Here is a 25,663-nt window from a genome sequence, read left to right on the forward strand (position 1 = left end):
GAGAACAAAAAATCGTTAGCTGGACATGCATTTTATTTGTAAGCTACAGTCAGTCAGTCAAAAAACGCTAAATAAACACAGAGAGGTTTATAATGACTCGTATAAGGATCACTGAATGCTAAAAGTAAGCAACCCATTAAAGGCCAAAAAATTAGGTCAATTTTACACGTATGAACAGGTGACTCAGGGTGGCTAATCCTCATAATTCATTTTAAAAATAGATAGTGGGAGAGTTCTTATAAATGTACTTATAAATGCAAGTAGAACAAACTTACAGTTGATGTCAGTCAGATGTTTCTGGGTTTTGTCTGTTCTATCCTGCAATTACCACAGGTGGGCGCTGTGTGCAATAAAACAGAAGCTTTTTTTCTAGACCAAGGACCCCTTGGAAAATGTTTTTCAGAGAAACTTTAGATTTTTTTTTTTTTTTATTTTTTCTTTTTTTGTATGATGTTAAATTTCTGTGAGAGCATCAAATTATTACCCAAAATAACTCCAACATCCAACGTCAGTCTCATCTACGTATTTTCTGGTTGTCTGGTTAGGGTAATACTATCATTGCAAGGATTCAGGTTATTTCTAGATTTAATTTTGTTTCTGAGTATGTTTTGCAGTCATTCATTAATACATAATGTTCGTGAGGTCAACCCAGTGAAATTTCCTCTCAAAATAGTTTATGGGTGGGGTTAGTTCTTTTTTTTGTTTCACTATTGCGTTGCTCGAGCTACAGCTATTCAGTCAAAGACTTGCACTCTGAGTTACAGTGATAAAGTTGGGTCTTATTTACAGTATTTTCTGATCAATTGTTTTTCAATATGCTTCAACATTTCTTTGGACTTTTTTATCTCTTGGCAGTTTCACAGCTGTTGAGTTTCACAGGTTTGTATGTTGACTAAATTCTGTCTTTTATTCTTCCGATGCATCTGGAATGAGACTAAAGTTGTTTTAAAGTTTAGCTTTTACTTTATTGTAGGCTAAAGTAACAGAGTTGGGAGTGGTAAATTCATTTCTCAGTTCAGTTGACATGTTTGAGTTTGGACTAACCCTGCCAAATATTGCCTTGCTACTGTATTAGTAAAGCTTTTTGTTGCATATGACAGTAGATGGACTTTTACAGAAACCTATTACATTTTTCACTAGCTATTAAGATGTCATGGTCCCAACTCTATAAAATACAAAACTATAGAGGCCTATCATGGACCAGTGTTCAGTTTGCAGGTCTTAATGACTCTTAGAAAGTTATTTCTGTGTCTGCTTGTAATCCAATACTTTAGTGATGCTATTCTGTGCTGAATCTTCACCAGTTTTAAATCACATCCTTCTCAATGTGTTTAACAGGTTCACATGCTGATGATGAATGTCCTGTTCAGCTCAACCCACAGAGAGTTGTTGTGAAGTACGGCGGTTCTGTCTCAGTCGACTGCAGCACTTCTGTCCCACATAAAGGAATGGGATGGGAAGCCAGTGAGGGAGCAGTGCCCATGACCAGAGACAGTCTGATCACATGGAGAGTGCCAGAACTGAGAGAATGGGGCATAGTGCCATCCTGCTACATGAACTATGATAAGAGACAGTGTGTAGTAAATCTCCCAGTGACTATTTACAGTGAGTTTCTCTGTTATTGATATTTTTATCTTTTCATTCTCAGAAATGTCTAATGTATGTACATTCATGACTGCAGATATCAGTGTGTAAATCTTCCTCCACAGAGACTCCAGACAGTGTGTCCATCAGAACTGTGAATCACAACGGACCAATGATGGAGGGAAACCAGTATGAGCTCCAGTGTGACGTTCTCAATGTGGCTCCTGTTCAGAGTCTCACTGTCAACTGGTACAAAGGACAGACTCTGGTGGATCAAACCACCTTCACTGACACCATCAAGACTCCAGTCAGTAAAACATCTAAACTCCTGATCCGTCCAGACAGAGCTGATGATGGAGCTCAGTACTGGTGTGAAGCAAAGCTGGAACTGGGAGAAGAAGGACCTCGACCTCCTCCAACAGCCCCATCAGAACATCTCAACATTACTGTATATTGTAAGTAAGATCTGTCAGTTTCTATTATTAATCTTTTAAGAACATCTGTTGTCCAAATCAAGCAGATTTTAGCACTTACCATGTGACACAGTGTCAAGTTATGTGGCGATAGGGATCGGATGCAACATGTAACCTTTTCTTAACAATTTTCTAAATTTGATCAATTTAGCTGAAAACTACTAAATTAAAATTAATGTAGATTAACATATTAAGAAATTTATGTTGCCACATATGCAATGCAAAACCTCTTTAACTGTTTTTCTTTCACTCCTTCCTGCAGTTAAACCGATCATCAATGAGACCAAACTGCCCTCCATAGTGCCTGTGTTTCGAGGATATCCAGTGGTGATAGTTTGTGAAGCCGAGGGAAACCCAAAACCAACAATCAGCTGGAATCTCAGCACAACTGATATAGTTTATAGTGAAACTCTTACTATAACAGATTCAACACCTGAGGATCTGCTCTGCATTGCGAGCAATTCAGTTGGCAGCACCACCAGACGTGTAAAAGTGTCCAGACAAGGTAATTGTGCATTTTTGTAACATTTTCCATTGTAAGTGAGTGACTCAGTTTAAAGGTGCACTATGCAGAAAAAAAAAGTATTTTTAAAGACTCATATAAAAATAAAGCCTCTTAGCCATTACTGATGGTACACTAGAAGTAAGGTGCGTTCAGGTCACTTTCGTCAGAGCAAGATGTCGTTAAAATACAGCAAGGTTTTTATACTCTACTTCCAGAAAATGAAGAACAAAGAATGTGCTTAACACTAGCTTAGCCAGGCTACCCAGTGTAAACCGAGACCATGCTTGTTTAGCATTTTTCGCAGGGATATAGCCTATAGAAAACGTCTCCATGAAGTCCAGAACTGGAAATACCACACTGCTCACAATACAAAAAAGGAAGTTAACCATTTCACAGAATGGAAGCAAAGGCCAGTGTGTTGGAAAATAGCCTAACGTTACATCTTAAGATGATGACTGTGCTTTGAAGCAGGGCTAATGGTCATTGATGGTCAAAGAGCAATAGTTGCAACATACAAACTACATATTCACCTTATTCCGGAAGTAGCACTGGGTGGCGCCATCCGCGTAATCTCACTTCCTGGTTTAGCTACTTAGCGCTTTGTTTGCCCTGGTCCAATCTGTTATCTGTCTTGATATAAGTAGATAGACTATAATATTATAGCCAAATGCGTTGGCCTATGGTTATTAACAACTGCTGCAACGTACTAAAGTACATTTCACTTGAAGCTTTTGAAACAATGCCACAATCAAATTATTTAATAGCTGTGTCTTTCTAATAGCTATTACTTAGTTATGAAGATGTGCACAAACACTACTACATGTAAAGTTTGAAACATTATTACACCACAGTTTGTTTGCTTAATCACCAGATACATTTGCAGTGTATAGCCAACAGATGAGAAAAAAATAGCCACGAACTGGTGTAGAAAGAAAGTAGAGCCTCAACTAGATGAACAAGAGGGTAACGTTAGCTTAGCTAACTGCTAGCTGCAATTTCTTATGGTTTAATCTCTAACACAAGTAATGGCTGTAAAATAAATCCAGCGACTGAATTCTAGAGGACCATAGCTTTCAAACAAGGTATAGCATGTGTATGTGTCCTGTAGTGAGACCATTACAACATTAGATGTTTGTGGCTAATGTAGGCTAAACACTACACATCGGCCGGGCTGTGATCAGACAGGCAGACGGGTCATATAAACAACTAAAAGTCGTTTAAAAATTACCCCGAGAAACAGTGCATTGCTGTGCTGTTGGTACACACGTACATAGCACATTTGGCACAAATTAGCTTATCTTATGTGACATTTTATCAGTGAGACTTCTCTGCAGTTCTCCTCGAAATTGAATGAGGGTCCGCTAAACCGGAAGTTGGTTTACAACGGAAGTACTGGACAGAAGTAAAAGTGGGCGGGGCGGAATAAGGTGAATAAAGTAGCCTTGTGTCTAAACAGCACTCAGCTAAAGCAGGGACATGTTTTTAAAAACACATTTCTAATGTTTGTTGTTGTTGTTGTTGTTTTGTTTTTCAGTAAATGAAAAACATTATTATTATTTTTGCAACTTTTTTTAAGTATGTGGGATGCAATTTTGTGATTCATTTTTGTTACTCTATTATTATTGCTTAATGTGTATTGCAGATATTTCCATCAGCACTGGGAATCACACCGGACCAATGAAAGTGGGCAAGCAGTATGAACTCCAGTGTGACGTTCGCGCTGTGGCTAAGAGTGTTGTCGTGAGATTGTACAGAAGACAGCATCTAGTGAATGAAACTATCTTCACTGACTCCTTCAATACTTCAGACAGAAAAACATATAAATTCCCGATCCATCCAAAAATAACGGATGATGGAGCTCAGTACTGGTGTGAAGCACAGCTGGAACTGGGAGAAGGATCTCAATCTCCTCCTAAAGTCACATCAGAATCTCTGAGCATTACTGTACATTGTAAGTATAATATTTTGTCCACTTCTCATGTTTTTAAACATTAAACTTTATTTAGCAGGTATTATATTGCTCTTAATTATTAACATGTGAAACCTGTTTTTTGCTCCTTCCTGCAGTTAAACCGATCATCAATGAGACCAAACTGCCCTCCATAGTGCCTGTGTTTCGAGGATATCCAGTGGTGATAGTTTGTGAAGCCGAGGGAAACCCAAAACCAACAATCAGCTGGAGTGTCAGCACAACTGATATAGTTTATAGTGAAACTCTTACTATAACAGATTCAACACCTGAGGATCTGCTCTGCATTGCAAACAATTCAGTTGGCAGCACCACCAGACGTGTAAAAGTGTCCAGACAAGGTAATTGTGCATTTTTGTAACATTTTCCATTGTAAGTGAGTGACTCAGTTTAAAGGTGCACTATGCAGAAAAAAAAAAATATTTTAAAGACTCATATAAAAATAAAGCCTCTTAGCCATTACTGATGGTCCACTAGAAGTGTGCGTTCAGGTCACTTTCGTCAGAGCAAGATGTTGTTAAAATACAGCAAGGTTTTTATACTCTACTTCCAGAAAATGAAGAACAAAGAATGTGCTTTAGGTGTGTTTTGCTTTTTTATGTTTATAATTAATTTATGAAGCCACTGTCAACTTTTTCATTAGGCCTATACATACTATTATATTGTTATATTACAACGCTATTATATTTTGTGCAGGCATTTAGCATATTATGCTGTAAATAAAAAAGTCGGACAATATCACAGCTAAACACCTATGGTATTCTGACACGTTTCTCACTGATATGCCCCCAACTCGTAAAATAGGGGTTTAAAAAAAATCCTGAGCTTCCCATGCACTCATATTTACACTTTGTTGTGGCATTCATGTGCGTTCAATGGCAATATGATGATCCTGACATGACTTGAACTCGTCATTTATTGTCTGTATCTGAAGCTCGGGAAGCAAGTTGTCGTGTCGCGACACAAAAACAATTAACTAATGTTGCTGTAGCCTTATTAACCGCTATCTGTAACTACGCGCTACAATGGACGCTTCAGTACCATTATGTACCACTCTCCTCCGAGCTAAACAAACTAATTAAACAAATTAATAATAATTTAAAACTAAATTATATGATATAATTACGGCAGCGCTGTGGATTTTATTTTATTTATTATTATTATTATTATTATTATTTATTTTCTCATTCAGTATTCTTTAGCAGGCAGTTGCCTCCCTTTCCCCCTCGGAGGAAACACACACACACACACACACACACACACACACACACACACTGTACAAACACAATAGATACACTTTCCTGCAGAGTTTACCTCCAGCCATGACAAAATTCACCTGCCATTAGCTTTCTAGTATTCCTGAAGACCTTGATTAACTTGTTCAGGTGTGTTTGATTAGGGTTGGAACTAAACTTTGCAGGAAAGTGGATCTTGCGGGCCAGAGTTGCCCACCCCTGCTTTGACTATATTCACACTTGTGATCTTGGCATTCAAAAATGACCAGGAAATTAATGGAAAATATGAAAATACAGATTTATTGTACCCAGGTTTATTGGTACAATCTACTAATCCCCATGATTAAGTAGTTTCAGATACTGTCAAATGTACACAAATACAAACGGTAATAAAAGTAAGTAATTATGTCTAAAAAATACTCTAAGTAGGAAATATGCTGTATAGCTTAGGACTATACAGGCATCATGGTATCTGCCTTCTATTGTCACAGTGTTGGTTTATGTTCCCTGGTGTCCACTAGAGGTCCTCTTTCCCCACGGTGTCATTTCATTAGGAACTGCATTCCCCACAATCCTTGTCTGCACTCATCACTGTTCATTGCACCCAGCTGTTCCCCATCATGATTGTTAGTTTCTGTGTGTATAAATCCCTGCCTGTTTAGTGTTTGTTACAGAGTGCTTGTTATTCGTCACACCACTTTTGAAGTCTGTTTCCGTGCTGGTTTTGCCTGTTTATTGGTTTGTGTTTGGATTGCTTATTTGGATTTTGACCCCTGCCTGGGGCCTATACCATGAAGCTGGTTTAGGTGGCTAGCCAGCTATGTTTCAGTTTAGTTTCCACCAACCCTGGGTTTTAGGTACTATGAAAGTAGCTTGGCTTTAATCGGTGTTCGTCGCCATGGTATCTTACGCTGCACGGCTAACCTGCTCCGGGGCAGGTTATGTTCTGGATTCAAGATCTCAGACTGAAGTTTGACCAATCAGCTGAGAGCAAAGAAACATATAGGTGATGTAACTTATTCCCAGTGTCTGTTGCAATGACTTCTTCACCTTTTCTTCCAAATCTGGTGGACATCTCAGCGCAAATTGTTAGACGAGCACTTTGTAGAGAGAGTTTTTAGCATGACAAAATCCCCTTGCCTTTCCTGATAGTTATTTGTATGAAAGATACAGATTTTCCACGGAAGCAATGTCTTATCTTTGCGAACTTCTTGAGCCGCACATAAAGAATTTAACACGTCGAATTCATGCACTTACTGTACCGCAAATATTGCATTGCGTTTTTTTGCAAGTGTTACATTCTTGCACGATGATGCACAGAAGCTAGGGGAAAACACGGTTTGTCGGACCATTCACAAGGTCGCTCTGCAGGAGTACATGAATAGTTTCATTAATAGTGTTCCCCGGACATTTATCGACCATGTCCTTAAAAGAGGGCTTTTATAAAATTGCCGGTAACATATATAGGGTGACATCACATGAACTTTTTTTCTTAAAAAGCAAATTTCACAAATGTACTATACAATATAATACATGTTAAGAATTATTTAAAATCTTTTTTTATTATTATTCTGTTAATCTTATGATAGGATTCCTTAGAGTCATTACAACATGTCTATTGCTCCAATCTCCACTGCTCTAGGGGAACATGAGGCAGATTATGTTAATAGGAAGTCCTATCACAGCCTTAATGTTCAGGTAGAGATGATGTGAATATGTGAGATGATTATTTTCTGTGAGATGAATCTTTAAATTAATAGTAACATTAACAGATATAACAATGATCTACTAAACATTTCATCTGCAGATGACTTGTGGTGGTCATGAATGTATGATCACAAGTTTGGATGCCAAATGGCCTGGCTCCAGTGCTTGTCTCACAAATTTTCCGTGAGTCTTTGTTGTGTCAGCGCTTTGAGGAAAGCAAGTTAAATTTGGTACAGTACAAAACACTGTTAATTTGAACTGAGATAGAAAAACCTACACAATAACCCCCTATCATGACCCTCAGATAGGGCCACAGCACTGCTTCAATGTGGCCCTCAGTAAAACCAGAGTGAAGATAGAGATGACCTTTGGCATCCTAAAGGCACGTTTCAACTGTGTTCGGCGCTTCAGAGTCACCAGAGCGGACCACCCGGTGCAGATGTAGATGCAATCACCATACAATATTACACTTAAAGCAGTTAGGTCAGATAGGTTAAACTGCAGATAGGTCTCAAACTGTTTTATTGGTTTTGTGGGATGGGAGGGAGAAAGAGCAAGAGAAAGTTGCATTAATAAATATTCATACTAAAGTGTTACTTGGTTAAATAAGTTCACATACTGAGATCAGTTTTATCCAGCTGTTTGATCTCCAATTATTTTTTTTATTTTTATTTTTGGAGCCTCCTCAGCTCAGTCCAGCTCCTTTAGTGAACAGTCTAGTTAGAGTCTCCTTTAGTGTGCAGTCTAGTTCAAGACTCCTTTAGTGTGCAGTCTAGTTCAAGACTCCTTTAGTGTGCAGTCTAGTTCAAGACTCCTTTAGTGTGCAGTCTAGTTAGAGTCTCCTTTAGTGTGCAGTCTAGTTCAAGACTCCTTTAGTGTGCAGTCTAGTTCAAGACTCCTTTAGTGTGCAGTTTAGTTCAAGACTCCTTTTGTACAGGGCCCTGACTGAGTCTGTTTCCACCTGAAACATAATTCCACCACAAACATGATCTTTACAAGTTTTCTGGAGGCTCATCAAATCACAAAAAGTTCCTTGACTTCCTACAAACACAGGACTGACTGTAATTTATGTCAAGGGTTTTAAATCCTTACACATTTCTTCTGAAGGCCATTGAGGTAGAGGCCTCAGTTTCTGGGGCAGGTTGTGAAAAATCCTACAATAAAAGAGATGTGTAAGGGCCAGTCCCTTTTTTATGCCCCACATTCAAATGTTTGCCATAATAAAAAGCCCAGTGCATTCACATCAGCAATTGTCTGAGAACACACAGACAGAGTGTCTTCATCATTTCTTCACATATATTTTTATATTTTGTCTTTATCTGCTGCCAAGAACATTTGGAGTTGGGGTTGCATCTAAAAATCAGTGAATATTAATCTTTCTTAGTACATGCACATTTTCTATTATAAAAATAGGCTATAGGCTATATTACACATATAGGCTACACATACACATATACATAATTTTACATAAATATAGAACGTATTTGTTTAACTTACACATTAACAATAAGCAATCTTTCTCCAACAGTCTTCTCTTGCTTTGGCAGCAGAGACCGTATTGTTTCGAGCTTGAAATACATATTTAAATTCATCGTAATTCTGAATGATTATCTCTTGCTCCTCCGCGGAAAAATATATCGCTCTCGCTCTACCCGCAATTGGTTGTTCAGTGTCGACGTCACTCTTTTATGTGCACGCGCGCGTGGAGTAATCATAGCTTAAAGGGACTGTAAGTAGGAATTTCTCATAGACAGTATATAAACTGGACACAGCGACCCCATAGGTTTCAACGGAGAGAAGTTGAAGCACATTAGAAGCAGTCACTTCCTGATTGCCGAGCGTACTGCGCAGACTCAAACTGAGCTTGACGACGTGGATGTGACGTGAGCAACCTGTCTGACAGTTGTAAGTTTTCTAGTAGCCGTGCCAAGCGAAATCGGAACCATTCCCTTCCGAATCTCGCAGAGACGGAGAGTGTGAGTAGGAGCTGTCCATGAGCTAGGAGCAGGAGCAACGTCATGACTCTCTATGGGCTTCTCCCTTTACTTTATCGGACTTTATGCCTCCACGTCCCCCCGATTGATTGCGAGCTTCTCTTCCTGTCTCTACGGTAATTTCCAGAGAGTCGCGTGGTTATGACGCAATCGTTAGCCTACTTTTACAAAAACTGCTTCTACGGGGCCATAACGTAAGATACAAGGTAATGGAGCCTTTTATACATTGTCGTGTTTCTTTAGAAATAAACAATGGACAAATGGAGTCTTTAAACGCCTCAGATGTAAAGTTATTCGCTGTCAAAGTGACGCGAAAATGAATGGGAGTCAATGGGATGCTAACAGCAGGTGAAGGCTTGTTAGCCAATGGCGGCTCCCGGGGGTACCTTCAAAATAATATGAAACCCTGACCGCCTGGAATTTCTCCCATCTAGTGGTGAAATTGTATTTTGCATTCAAACGAATAATGCTCTCCAGCGCCTCACTTTTTCAAATGCGCGTTGCATCTACGGTAGCCGTTATGTACCAAAAAGCTATGACAGGATGTCTTATAATAGCACTTCGAGTTTTTCTTCGGGTGAACAGGTTTGTTATTTAAAACAAACTGAAACTTCAAACAACGAAAAAAAGAATGTTACAGTATTGAATTACTGACTGTGAAAAACATTAACTATGGTAATTAGTAGGCTAGTAATGCCTTCTTTACTCGTTATATTTTTTGAAGTACTTGCATTGTTAGATATCATCATCATCAGAGCCTTCTCTAATGTTACTTTACTCAATAGCTGCTATTCATCAAAGAGCCTGTTTAACTTTTACTATAAATGTTCTTCTGTCTATATAATAAAGTACTTCTCTATATAATAAAAAACTTATATAGTTTTTTTTCTGTCTATATAATAAAAACCTTCTCTAACGTTACTTCACTCAATAGCTGCTATTCATCAAAGAGCCTGTTTAACTTTTAACTATAAATGTTCTACTGTCTATATAATAAAGTACACAACCAAGCAATAAAAAAAAAAGCTTGTAATTAAGACCGTAACATTGACTTACCTGTCGAGAAGAAAGCAGGAAACTTCAGCGTCTCTTTTGAAAGCTTTCTCCTGCATTAGCTATCCCGACATTAACCCTTGTTTTTGTAATCTCCGGTCACGTTTCCTTTTACGGTCTATTTTGGACTTTTTCGACGACGAGGACTCATCCTGTGACTCAGCATATGTATGAATGAACGATGTATAAATAACCGTGCAGTGCATCCTTTTAAACTTGCCGCGGGAGTGACAAGCGCCTCTCACTGCTCTGCTCCTCCGCTTCTGCTGACTTCAGTCACGTGACACTGGTTCTGAACGAAAGCGCGTTGTGGAAACGCGTTGGTCTAGTACTTTTTGTCCCTCTCTGATATTGTAGTTTTTCAAGATGGCGGAACTACATGGAAGCCTCCGTGGACCTACCCGTCCTATGTATATAAAGATAATAAATTCTTCGTTTATGAGGATTAGTCTGATCATTGGCATAGGTATTTGTTCACCATTGAGGGCATATTTATTAATAAAAATATTGATTTTAGATAATAAAATACCTAAAAAGCTACACATAGTCCCTTTAAGGATCAAAGCCTGAGTTGACAGAGAAAGTTGATGAGCTCCATCATGGTACCAATAAAGCCTGATTGCATCGGTTTGGTTTTGTCAACTCAAAACTAATCCTGTAACCCCGAGTTTGTTCAGCTACCTTCATGGTACAGGCCCCTGGACTGTTTATGAGTTACGGATTTCCCTAATAAAATATTACTGCTATTGGATCTTCCCTTGTCTCCTTGAGTGTGGATCGTGACATCTATGCATTGGATATTAAATACATTTGCTCTAAGTACTGTATTCAATGAAAATGAAAGAAAATATGATGATATTCTCCATTAGATATTCACAATAGCTCTTAGAACAACATTTTAATTATGTGATGTATTACTGTTCAATCATTTAACCACAAAATTAATTTTGTGCTAATGATTTTGTTTTATATTACTTATTCATTTTTCTTTTTCCTTTCTAGGCACATATCTATACATTCTTTATTTTGCTGTGGCTGTTGCACTGCTTCTTATAATCATCGCATTACTTATCTATGGAAAAAGAAAAAGAAACAATCAACTGGAAGTTATCGCAGTCAGTAAAGCAGAATGAAATGTGTCTCTTCAGCAATGGATGCAAATGCTAAGATTGAACAGATGATATATTGAACATCATTCAGATCACAATGAATAAATATGTTAATTGAAAAAAAAAAAAGCTGGTATAATGTGTAAAAGCTCATAGCAGCATGTGCGGTCACGTGCATGGATAAAAAACGTGTCAGTGTCAAAAAAGATTGTCTGAGATAAAAAATAAATGTTTAAAACGTATCAAGTTATCTTATCACATGACAACAAAATATTTTCCTGTATGTTGTTTATGCCATACACTGTAAAAAAAAAAAAAAGTTCACTCAACTTAAATTTTTTAGTTATCTTTTTGCTTTGACTCAGTTAAGTTTTATTTACTTAATCTATTAAGTATTTTCAACTTAAAAAGTTTAGTTTAAATAGTTAAAATAGTTGACCCAACAACTTATTTCAAGTAACCTGGACTTGTAAAGTTTAGTTGAAATACGATAAAGTTATCTGTACTAAAATGTATGTTCATTGAACTCAATTTGGCATATTTTCAACTTGCAATAGCACATTCAACCAAATAAATAAAAAAACACAGATTTTTCCATTCAAACAATTTTATTGTCCCTTATAAATCAATAAATGTTAAGGGAAAACTCAGTTAACATATTCAAGGATTACAATGAATTTTTTCTTTGTTACAACTTTTTAACTGTAAAATACTATTAAAATACTAATATTATTTGTAAATACAAACTAAAAACATTATATATGTAGCTCACACAAATTTTTTAATACCATTGTTAATTAATTGCTCACCCTCATGCCATCCAGTACCTGTTAAGACTTGCCTTTGTTGGAAGACAAATTAAGATCTTTTTAATGAAATCTGTGAGCTTTCTGTCCCTCCTTTGACAGCCTACGCAACTAGCACTTTCAAGGTCCAGAAAAGACATCCTTAAAGTAATCCAAGTGATTTCAGTGGTTTAAGCTCAGTTTTATGAATCATTGCGAGTGTTTCATACCATTTTATTTATTAAATAAGTTTCTCCATCGCTGGTTTAAAAGAGCATGACAGCTTCTTGTGTGGACGCGAAAGCAGACACTGTTGCATGTAAACAAATATATAAACCACTGGAGTCAATTGGATTACTTTAGGAATGTCTTTTTACTTCCTTTCTGGACCTTGAAAGTGCTAGTTGCATAGGCTGTCAAAGGAGGGACAGAAAGCTCACAGATTTCATTAAAAATATTTTAATTTGTTTTTCAAAGACAAACAAAGGTCTTTTAGGTTTGGAGCAACATGAGGTTGAGTACCCAAAATGAAAATTCTTTTGTTAGATAAGCTAACTGTGAAATAACTTTAAAACACATGAAATCTTGTTGAAAATAGATGTCAGGCCATTGATGCAAAGAACTTGGAAAAAACTTGAAAAAAACAACAACAACTGAAAACTGTCAAATACACAACACAGGCCTTTGGTAGACAACACCTTACCTCAACAACATCTTTAATTCAACAATGTATTTTTAAGGGAGTGCACTCTTGCACTGCAGGTATCAGCTCCAATGTTCATCAACAGCCTCTGAATCACCTCAAATGTGTATCTCATGTTTTTGGGGTAGTTTATGTTGAGAGCATAAAGCAATCCCATCAAGTTCACATATGCATTTGGTATGTCACCAAGTCCTCACAGAACAACTGCTTCCTCGATTGCAAGGGCCACATCATTAGAGTCGCATGGAATGGGGTCTGTCACATCTTCCACCACTGTGATGATTCCAAGAGTCATGCCCCTGATCATTTCTTCTTCGGAATCTGTGTGCTGTAATAAAAAATGACAAACTTCAAAATGTGCTTTCACACATACAACACTGAAGCTCAAAGACCTAAACACAACATGAGTATTATTGTAAAGTACTACCAACATGTCCTTCATGACAAGTGGTACTCGAATACCCATTTCAATCACTTTGAGAATATCTCTCAATCATTAACTTTATTTGGACAGTAATTGTTTTTCATGGGGATGTAAGGAAATTTAAACATATTTCAACAAATTTACAAGGGCTATGTGATTTTTTATATGTGATTATTTATTTATTTTATTTTTTCGGAACTTGCTCCTCCACTGTGAATAAATCATCATCCAAATGCATAGGTTTTATCACTGAGAGTCCATGCAAATTCATTTTTAAGATGTCCCCAAGGGAAACAATTACAGTCCGAAGAGTGCTATTGCTGATATTACATTGTCCTAAACCCTAGCCTCTGCTATATAATCTTATACACACTCCATCCACATAGTTAGAAATAATACATTAACTTCAACTACTCAACTGCCTCCAACATGCCTCCTTTCTTTCCACATACCTCACAGATCTTTATGAATTGCGATGGATTCTCACGCATGAACCATGGCAGCCCTTGCAGTACTGCAACCCTCTTTCGTTTATTTGATGCCTTCCCCCAAAGAAAAAAAAAGAAAAGAAAAAAAAGTTTATTTACTGGCCTGAGGCCTGTTGCATTGAAGCCGGTTTCACTTTTTACTTTAGTTTTAGTTTTTTTTCTTTCATCTTCGGAACACAAATTAAGATATTTTTGCTGAAATCCAAGAGCTTTCTGACCCTGCATAGACAGCAAAGGAACTATATGTTCAAGGCCCAGAAAGGTAAAAAGGACAATGTTGGTAGTTCAAGCATAATGTTGTGAAGCTACAAGAACACTTTTTGTGCAAAAAACAAACAAACAAAAAAAAAACACTTTATTCAACAATTTCTGCTCTTCCATGCCAGTCCTTGACGTACGGTCACGAGAGTGCCACGACGCATGCGTGTGAATTCCTCTGCTTGTAAACAAGGCGCAGCGCATCTGGGTCCTATGTCAGAATGCCGGCTCCTGCGTCAGCAGCATCACATGCATGTGTTGTACTCTTTTGAATGCACGTTGACTGACACTGAAGAGAAGAAATTGTTACATAAAGTCATTATTTTTGTTTTATTAGCGCACAAAAAGTATTCTTGTAGTTTCATTAAGTTAAGGTTGAATCACTGATGCCACACTGACTATTTTATAGATGTCCTTACTACCTTTCTAGCCTTGAACGTGGTAATTACATTGCTGTCTATGCAGGGTCAGAAAGGTTGAATAAATAAATAAATAATAAAATAAAAATAAATTGAATAAATAAATAAATGTTTAAAACGTATCAAGTTATCTTATCACATGACAACAAAATATTTCCCTGTATGTTGTTTCTGCCATACTGACTTTTATTTGCTGTACAAAAGTGTTATCCACCATGTTGTGAGATTGTCAAAGTTGCCTGTGTGACAAGAACAATATATCTTTGTGGTAAATAACTTAATACAGTTGTTAGAAACATAAATGCAGATTTTGAAAAACATCACCCCAGATTCACGCTTTAAACTGTCTGAGGTGATGGACAATCTCCAAAGCCAGAAATATGTGCTTTCTATGTTAGACAAATTTGACAGCACTTTTCATTTATGTTCTTCTTCTTTAAACCTCTTCTTTTGTGTGTGACTTAAGTCTGTATTGGCAGATAATAATATGCCTGATTTGTTCTTTTAATAACAATAGGAGAAAAATGCTATACAAAAGGTTTCTTTCTTTCCTTCTAGAGCCTTATAATGAGACTTAAAAACATATATAAACTACTAGTAATTCAGAAAGTTATTATATAATTAGATAATTTTTTTTAATGCATTTCTGAATTGCTTAGATCCAAACAAGTCAAGCCTGCCTAAATGACCATTGTATGATATTAGCTTATAAAAAAATTTTATTAATAAAAATGGTAAATGCTTTCAGTATGTATGTTTTCAAGAATATTGTTAATGATTGTTGATGTGTGGTGTTAATAATTTAATAAAGGTCATGTCCTTCCCCTCCATTTTTGAAGTTCTCTCACTCTAGTTCTCTCATTTTAATTATGAAACACTACAGTAAATGTGTATATTATTGAATGGGTATAGAGTAAGGTTTAGTGTTGAGGGTTTTTAGCTATAATTACAGGTCTGTATTTGATTGTATAATTTCGTTTGTTTTACTAATAGTCCTAATCATTGAAGTGCCTGGAACATCCATCAGAAATGAGGAAAAACAAATGGAAAATGAAGCTGATGCACCTTTTCACTTTTCCAACTCGTTAAGTAGGCTACCTCACTCACATGTCCATTGTGTAGATTTTATTATTGATTGCATTTTATGTTGCAGCGAGTAAAGGTGCGGTCACATTTTTTGAATTTCGTGAAATTACACAGGCAAAAAGGTCCATTGACCATTGTCAGCAGTGTATAGCAATGTAATGTATAAAACATTACGCTGAATAAAACCAGTGGTCGTAGTAGAGGGGCCCCTCTTTTTTCTTTTTTTTTTTAAAAAAAGAAAAAAAAGAAAAGACCCTTATCATCATGAATGCTTCAAAAGCAAGGTACATGTTATTAATATTCTTAAGAATATTCTTAATTAATATTTAATTAATATATTAGTTAAATATTAATTAATTTAATTAATTAATTAATTAATTTAACTTAATTAATTAATATATTAGTTATTAATATTCTTAAGAAATACGTTGAAACGTTGAAGTAGTGGTTAAAATGTCCAGTTCATGGTTATCTCAATATGCGTTCTTGTCTGTAGGCTACTTGTGTTCTTGTGGACTTGTGAAACGTCATCAGTCGCTGCCCAAGTACTGTTCCAATTCAAAGTTAACATCTAGCCAAGTCCAGTTAACTCCCTGGATGTGTTCTTGTATGGAATGATATTCCGGACATTTTTCAAAAGGAATTGCAAATTGTATTTGCAATTGCGTTTTCAAATTGTGGACGCATAAAATGTGACATAATCCAAACGCAAATGCAAATCGCGCATTACCATTTGCATTTTCGTTTAAGCGAACGCACAGTGACTGCCAAATTTAAAATGGAAATGCAAAGTCCGTTTGCAACTGTGTTTCCCATATCTAACGAGTCTTGACCCTGTCATATTTAAATAGCAATTTCAATTACCACGTCTGCTTTTTCACTTTCTCAGCGTCGTGTATGTAGCCAGCCAAAACTCAAATGAAATTGCTATGGGGCGTGTTCGTGTTGGGACGTCAAGGTGATGCCCTGAACAGACGCCGATTTATTTTAAACAATGGAGGTAGTTGGTAAAATTGTGGAGGACCATGATGAACAAATAAAATGTTCAAAAATGTTCAAAATGTTCAATCTCACAACCTGGATAAAATTTTCATAAATCTTTATAAACAAACCACAGATTTGAGCTTTAAACAACTACATTCTCGCCTGAAAAACTCTTAAAACTACATTTCATGATTCAAAAACAGTAGTATTATATTTCAACTGTGTTAAAAAATGGCGCTTCTTATGTTGTCATCCTCCTTGGCGCAGCCTAACCACGCCCTTATTGTCATACATTTTATATCTAAATACGATCTAAACTAACGAGTTAGAAAAAAAAAAAAAAATAGCCCTCATGGTTGTCAGGCACTCGGAACCTATTGAAAAATACAATAAAAGTCCATGGGACCAACCTGTAAAAACATGAATTTATGCTGTGAAAACTGACATTTTAACATGGGGGCTATGGACATTTGCTCCCTTTTGGGACCTTCCTCTAGCGGATTTGCAGTTTTTCGCACTTCCGGGTAGGCTTCATTTTTCAGATCAGAATGTTGCCGCTTGGTTACCACCTAAAATGGTGGCGCCTTCCCGGAATGCAACGCTGCGTGAAAAGATCGTGACGTTATCGCGAAAGTTAACCTGCGCCTGTGCGGCCTGCCCACTAAATCCAGCGAGGTCAGAGCCCGTCTACGGAGAGCCTTGGCACTCCCTATTCAGCCCCATTGTATTGATTTTGGTTGCAGTTCCATTAGAATTCCACTGGGGGTGATCGCGAGCGAGTGCAGACTGAATGGGAGTCTATGGGGCTATACGGCTAAATGTGTCTCTTTCACCCAATTGCCGTTGAGAAATCTCAGATTTTATTGTAGGCTTTGCAAGTTCAACATGGGTTATAGGTCGAAAGTTGAATGAACGAGTACTTATGTCCTTTCGATTTCTTACAGGTTGAGTTGTTGTTGCCCATAACACGCTAGCATTCTGCTAATGAATGCTGATTGGTCAGTGAAGGACTGATTACGACCAGAGATACCGCTTGATGGCATCGTGGCATCCGAAGCGGGACCAGAAACAAACAAAACAAAAACTCTTCTAGCACGTGTATTTACCTGTGTCAGCTGTGTTGTCGATGCCTCGAGAGAAAAGAAAGTGCAGAGCGCGAACTCACCAGAGTGAGTGAAGGATTGCCGTGAAGCAGTATCTCTGGTCGTACGATGTGTGTGACGTCATTGACATTTTAAAAGACTTTTTAAAGCAAATAAGTGACTCTAAAAAATCTAACACCCAGCAATGTGTAATTTCTTGCATAATGTGCATCTCCTTTCGAATACAACATTCAAATTACTAGACAAAAAATTATATCCTGAGAAAAGTGGGTTTTGAGGGGTATTTCGCCATAGACCTCCATTCATTCTGCACTCGCTCGCGAGCGCCCCCGCATGGATAGAGACGTGTTACTGCAACCAATCCAGAACCCGGAAGTAAGCAGAGAGTGCCAATTCTCTTCCTATTAGACATTCTCTGGCGAGGTGACGCTGGAGCAACAGCGAGGGGAAGAGCTGGAGCTCTAGCTCCTCCTATTTGGCTCTGCATCGAGTACCACTTGGATTTTTTTAATGTTGGAGCGTTGTGATTTTCTCTCGCTCCGAAAACACACCACTATCGCTCAATTACGAATCACGAGCCAGGACCAAACCACTGTGAGGCAACGGAGGGGGACTCAAAATGTTTCTAATCATATTTTGCATTTGTTAGCATTTGTATTGTTTTACTAGTACTTCCACAAACATTTATATAAAGTATATATCATGTCATTAATTTTACACATGTTTTTAATGATATTTTTACCGACCCCCTCGCGATTTCCGCCTGTGCAACTCGATTATATGATGGACGATTTTATAAGTTGTTAATAAGCACAGTTAAAGAAAGACAGAAAGATGGAGTTTCTGAAATATTACCGTGAAGAAGGGGAAAAAATATAAATGTATTGTAAAAGGTAGTGACGACAAAGGAGAACGCGAGTGCAGGGAGGTGATTACAACGTCAAAAGATTCCTTGTGGAATCTTAAAAGGCACGTGTCAAGGAAACACGATCAAGTTTTTCGCTCACACGTGGGAAAAAAATCTGAAGGTAGGTATTATTCAGCTTGAACAACCTAAACCCCCAATGCAGAATTAATACATTTGTAAATATTTTGCAGCATTTAGGCTACTTATTACATTTTAGCGCCATAATATGTTAAATTTACATTTATTTGCAGAGAAAAAAAATCCCAGCAAACATGTAAAGAGACACAGAGCAGTAAATTTAAAGGCTTATTTCAACAAAGAACGACAAAAATAAATATTTCACAGGAGAGGAAGAGTGAACTAGACCAGGCTTTCTTTAAAATGATCTACATGGACTATGAGCCACTCACCAAAGGAGAAAGAGAAGGGATGCGCAATTTTGCGAACATTGCACAGCCTGCTACACCTCACCTTGCTACAGCACGGTCCGTGACACACTCATGCCACATGCTTTATAGAGTTGGAGAATAAATTGAGCATTCTGCTACAGAACTGCAATGGACTCTCAGTGGCCCTTTATATTTGGACGAGCCGACGAGGTCACAGTTTTCTGGGTATCATGGGCAGTTTTGTAGATGAAAACTTTCAAGGCCACACTGTTCTGCTGAGTTGTGAACACATTCAGGGACACCATGAAAAATACGAGGAGGTCCTGAGACGCTGGAATATTCAGCGTGGTGTGATCAGAGTAGTAACTGATAGCGCCAGCAATATGGTAAAAGCCTTCAATCTGCCTGGTTTTAGCGAATTCGGGGATCAGCTGGACCAAGATGTCAGGGACAGGGAGACAGTTGGTGAGGGTGATGCTCCAGATGTTGCACTCCTGCAGCTCCATGCAGACCAGCTGGCCATCCAATTGAACATGATGGTAGAGCACTACGTCACAAAATCAAATCTTCACCTGAGATGTCCGATCCACTTAGGCTACTCCAACTGGCAATAAAGACGCAATCGCGAAGCACAATGCAATCAATTCAATAATCAACAAGGTTGGAAAAGTAGTCAAAACAGTCAGAAAAAGCACACTGAACACAGAGGAAATAGACAAATTAGGTGTTCGTCCCACAACTGCATGCGCAACCAGATGGAACAGTCAGTTGCGGATGATCGAGTCGGTGCTGAAAATGTTCGAGAAGGACACGCTGTGGCAAAACAGGCTGACGTCGATCACAGATGATGGGAAAATCACATGCAATGATGTCCTCATTCTTCAAGGCTTAGTGAGAGTACTCACACCATTTGCTGAACTGACAGACAGTTTACAAAAGGAACTGGGAAACCTGGGGATGATCCTACCGGCAGTTGCAGAAATACACAGAATGATGTCTGATGTTTCCAGTGACACTCCACTGGAAATAGCCGCATTCGCAGAAACTCTAGCTGAGAACTTTTCGACTCGTTATCAAAGGTTTTATGACGACACCCACGTTATTCTGGCTGCATTATTAGATCCACGCTTCAAGAACGAGTGGATTGCAAGAGATGAAAAGGCAAGTAATTCATTACACAAAGGCATAGCATTCAGAAATTAACCATGGTTTATTAAAAGTAGTATGCTAATTAACAATAATGCTAAAAATAATACAGTAGGCCTACATGTATGAAAACTAATTATTATTATTATTATTATTATAAATAATAATAATAATAATATGTATTAATAAATAATAATATGTATTAATAAATAATAAATTATTATTATTATTATAAATAATAATAATAATAATACAGAAGGGCAAAATAATCATAGCTAAATTGTATTGTTCTTGTAGGTTCAAGGCAAACAGATTGAGATCCGGGAGTTGTTAGTTTGTCAAACAGAACTTCTCTGCAGTGTAAATAAAAAAGTAACATCCCCTTCCCTTGTCGCTGACCCTGTGACTGTCCCTGACCCTGAGCCATTGAGCGCAAAAAAGTCAATGTTCCAGTCATACGCAACTGTGACCCGTTCGTCTTCTACAACACTAGTTGGTTTGGCATAATTTATTGGTTTGGGGCTGTTCAGAATTCCAATAAAGTATGTGGATGTTCTTCTCTTAGTACTGCGTATTCGTTTTACAGTACATGCATCTTCTGATCAGAGGTTGGTGTTATTTAAAAAAAAATTTACCATGGAGCGAAAAAAAGGAGCGAGACGTATTAAGGACGGCGTGGGGAGGAAGCGAGGAGCGGAAAATTGTACACCCAGAGCGGAGCTTGAGCGGAGTAATTATGAAATGCTTTGAGCGTGGAGCGCAAATTCTTTCCGCTACGCTCCCCTCACATACTCTGCACACATGTGCCCTAGTCATCTTCAAGTGACTTATTGTCACAGTTTACACTGACAGGTTTGTACATGGCAGCTCATGCAGTTTACATGTGCAGCTACCCTTAACACAATTTGTTTTTTTACACGAGCAGTGCACAAGTTCCAGTATGGCCTCTGGAGCTGGCGGAAGTGTCATCCAGTCCACTCCGTAGAAATCTCCTACCATCTTCCAGTCAGGAAGGAGGAATGTCTGGCATGCACTCAAAACTCCTCCTGTGTACTGCAGCCTGATAGCTTGCCCGCTGGATGTGTTTATGCAAGGAGTCTTTGTTTAGAGGTAAGTCTCTCTCAGAACATTTACCTGATTTGAACAGTTTAGCCCTCGCAATATTGACATCTTGGCAGTCCTTCTGATCATATAAGTCACATGTGTAAGCTTCCAGAGCCTCACATAGTTCTGGTGATGGGGTGAAACTTGTTCCTGGTTCTCTAAACATAGTGATGTATTCTGTTTTTGAACTTAGTTGTTTGAATGCTTTTGCTTTCCCTACCTTATGCAGAGCGCTCACAGTGTCACATCCAGAAAAGGCCTGCAGACCTACAAGGGCATCACATTTGTCTTCGCCAAGATGGGCATGTAGCTTGGTGATGTCAGTAATGTGTGTGTTTCTCCCCTTGGCAGTATGGAAATGGAGGTGGCCATCAATGTGGCTACAGAAAGCTAGAGCCAGCACAAAGACATTGGTGTCTGGGCTCTTGATTACCAGGTCACGGCTGTTTGGCTGCATGGGCTGCATGCAGTATCATTCTGGTGTCTGCCTCCTCTTGACTTGTCTCTAAGTCTTTGAGTTCCAGTATCTCAAGGTCAGTATAGCTCACATTCATCTTAATTGCGTGACACTTGCTTCCATGTGCAACAATGACGGTTATATTGTCAATTATGTTCTTTGCAGATGAGCTCCAATGTTGGAAGAAATACTCCAGTAAGTTTTCCAGTTTTTCCAGTAAGTAACAATTTCCCTACATGGAGTGAGGGTAATCAAAGGGTAAATTTTTGTAGGGTGTTTTTATTATATTGAATAAAAATAATTATTTTTATTAATAATTATTCTTTTGTGAAGGGAATGGTGGGTCCACTTCCCTCAAATATATGCATGCAGCACTTCATGTTTTGCCATTTCTTCCCAGTTAACATGTGCGGGAAAAAGAGTATTGTCTGGCTCGTTTTTATGACGTTGTGTTTCCAAGCAATACCATGGATCAAATGTGTGAAATCAAAACGGTGTATTTATTAAAGATTACAAAGAAATGACAGGACATCGTATGACAAAAGATGGTTACATACAATAAAAACAGTAAGAATGGATAACGTTACCTCTACATTCACATTTTGTGTTACTGAATATGTACAGTAGCATAAGTGGGTAAAACGCGTCACCAACACCGACACTTTCCCACGCACGCTATTGGATGAAGGCAACAAATATGTCATGCATGTCGGACCCCACACGTAGCTGCCTGCTCTATTCGCCGGGAAAATAACCTGGAGAAATTTACTGATATTATAGTAATGGACAAAGTATGTGAGTGGCAACCATTTTTATTTGCTTTGTTGAAAAGCGTTGCGGTTACATATAAAAAACTGGGTTATCCATCACCACAGATCGTCTGAAAACACAAAATCTCCCCTCGGCCCACCGTCTAAGGTGGGCGCTGTGTGCAATAAAACAGAAACTTTTTTTCAGGCCAAGGACCCCTTGAAAAATGTTTTTCAGAGAAACTTTAGATTATTATTATTATTATTATTATTATTATTTGTATGATGTCAAATTTCTGTGAGAGCATCAAATTATGAACCAAAATAACTCCAACATCCAGCGTCAGTCTCATCTACGTATTTTCTGGTTGTCTGGTTAGGGTAATACTATCATTGCAAGGATTCAGGTTATTTCTAGATTTAATTTTGTTTCTGAGTATGTTTTGCAGTCATCCATTAATAAATAATGTTCGTGAGGTCAACCCAGTGAAATTTCCTCTCAAAATAGTTTATGGGTGGGGTTAGTTATTTTTTTTGTTTCACTATTGCGTTGCTCGAGCTACAGCTATTCAGTCACAGACTTGCACTCTGAGTTACAGTGATAAAGTTGGGTCTTATTTACAGTATTTTCTGATCAATTGTTTTTCAATATGTTACAATATTTCTTTGGACTTTTTTTTATCTCTTGGCAGTTTCACAGCTGTTGAGTTTCACAGGCGTGTATGTTGACTAAATTCTGCCTTTTATTATTCCGATGCATCTGGAATGAGACAAAATATGTTTTAAAGTTTAGCTTTTACTTTACTGTAGGCTAAATTAACAGAGTTGGGAGTGGTAAATTCATTTCTGTTCAGTTGACATGTTTGAGTTTGGACTAACCCTGCCAAATATTGCCTCGCTACTGTATTAGTAAAGCTTTTTTGTTGCATATGACAATAGATGGGCTTTTACAGAAACCCATTACATTTTTCACTAGCTATTAAGATGTCATGGTCCCAACTCTATAAAATACAAAACTATAGAGGCCTATCATGGACCAGTGTTCAGTTTGCAGGTCTTAATGACTCTTAGAAAGTTATTTCTGTGTCTGCTTGTAATCCAATACTTTAGTGATGCTATTCTGTGCTGAATCTTCACCAGTTTTAAATCACATCCTTCTCAATGTGTTTAACAGGTTCACATGCTGATGAATGTCCTCTTCAGCTCAACCCACAGAGAGTTGTTGTGAGGTACGGCGGTTCTGTCTCAGTCGACTGCAGCACTTCTGTCCCGCATAGAGGAATGGGATGGGAAGCCAGTGAGGGAGCAGTGCCCATGACCAGAGACAGTCTGACCACATGGAGAGTGCCAGAACTGAGAGAATGGGGCATAGAGCCATCCTGCTACATGAACTATGATAAGAGACAGTGTGAAGTGAATCTCCCAGTGACTATTTACAGTGAGTTTCTCTGTTGATATTTTTATCTTTTCATTCTCAGAAATGTCTTGTGTGTGTAAATCTTCCTCCACAGAGACTCCAGACAGTGTGTCCATCAGCACTGTGAATCACAACGGACCAATGATGGAGGGAAACCAGTATGAGCTCCAGTGTGACGTTCTCAATGTGGCTCCTGTTCAGAGTCTCACTGTCAACTGGTACAAAGGACAGACTCTGGTGGATCAAACCACCTTCACTGACACCATCAAGACTCCAGTCAGTGAAACATCTAAACTCCTGATCCGTCCAGACAGAGCTGATGATGGAGCTCAGTACTGGTGTGAAGCAAAGCTGGAACTGGGAGAAGAAGGACCTCGACCTCTTCCAACAGCCCCATCAGAAACACTCAATGTTGAAGTTTACTGTAGGTTAACTTATTGCTAAGCTTGTAAATTTGATTAAATTTAATTCAGTTTATACTTTCTGAAGGGTCTTCTAGCATGAAGGATGTGCAACTGTCATATTTCATCATATGCAGAGTTTTGTTTATTAACTGAGATCATTTGATAAATATTGCATATTATAAATTAACATAAATATGTTTCAGTTGTGAAAATATGTTCCTCTTTCATCCTCAGATAAACCAAAACACTCCAGTTCAACAGAGACCATATATATAAATGAAGAGCTCACACTAAACTGTACAGTGAAGGCAAACCCGGCTCCTACGTACTCATGGCACTCAGAACATCTGAAAGAGACGATCAGCTCCTCGGTCCTCCACGCTCAGCTCAGGAAACTACACGTGCATCGCCACAAACTCTCTGGGAAGAGACTGCAAAGTGTTCATCCTCAAATCTACAGGTTGGTTATAAATGAAAAGAAAATTGAACTGCATATCCTTTGTTTGATAAAATGTATAATTTACAGTAATTATTTTTTGCTTATATTTGAATAGGATTTTATAAATGCTCATTAAGACATTTTGCATTGAATTTCTTTTTATGTATTTAGCTTAGTCATTTTGCTCTCATTGAAAATGAGGAAGGAATCTGAGGGCACATTTGTGAAATATCTGATGACTTACTTGAGTATTTTGTGCTGATATAAGACAAAAACTCTTTCTGGATGTCGGGTCGGTGTTTCTTCAGCAGCTCCAGCACTGCTCTTCTCTCTTCTGTAACTGTAGACAGGGATTGAGCTTTGAAAACATTGTGTGTGTGTTTCTGTTTGTACCGTCATTCACACAGCTCTTCTTTCACAGGCAGTCGTCCCACATTCTGGAATGTTCTTATCTTCTCACAGCATCTGGTTGCATCGATAATTGTCACATAAGAGAGAAATAGCTGCAGAATTGTTTTTTTCTCCAAAATGGGACTAAAAATGCTGTTGACTTGTAAATATGTATTTAATGACTTGATGCATGATCAGGAAAACTGCTATTACACATCCATTTTATTCATGAATAAAATCCCTGCCTTTAAAAGCATTAAATTAAACATCTGTCATTGAAAAGTAAATTTTCTTAAATGTTTACTTTTTTTTTTTTTTTTTTTTAAGAAGTTATTGGACAAAATAAATTAGCACTTTGAAATCTCACCACATAACAAAATAT

At 37.9% G+C, this 25,663-nt stretch overlaps 1 protein-coding gene across 1 annotated transcript in view; it reads left to right on the plus strand.

The window, feature by feature from the left end:
* LOC311081236 (hemicentin-1-like) overlaps positions 1–25,663 on the plus strand; it is a 123,792-nt gene that overhangs the window by 82,663 nt on the left and 15,466 nt on the right. Inside the window, exons 11-16 of the mRNA XM_084111671.1 lie at positions 2,320–2,562; positions 4,205–4,513; positions 4,630–4,872; positions 23,806–24,069; positions 24,143–24,472; positions 24,687–24,912. Coding sequence (XP_083967797.1) covers positions 2,320–2,562; positions 4,205–4,513; positions 4,630–4,872; positions 23,806–24,069; positions 24,143–24,472; positions 24,687–24,912 — 1,615 coding nt within the window. The remainder of the gene's footprint in view (positions 1–2,319; positions 2,563–4,204; positions 4,514–4,629; positions 4,873–23,805; positions 24,070–24,142; positions 24,473–24,686; positions 24,913–25,663) is intronic.

Source organism: Abramis brama (genome assembly GCF_963993115.1).
Source record: "Abramis brama genome assembly, chromosome: 1".
NCBI classification, from domain to species: domain Eukaryota; kingdom Metazoa; phylum Chordata; class Actinopteri; order Cypriniformes; family Leuciscidae; genus Abramis; species Abramis brama.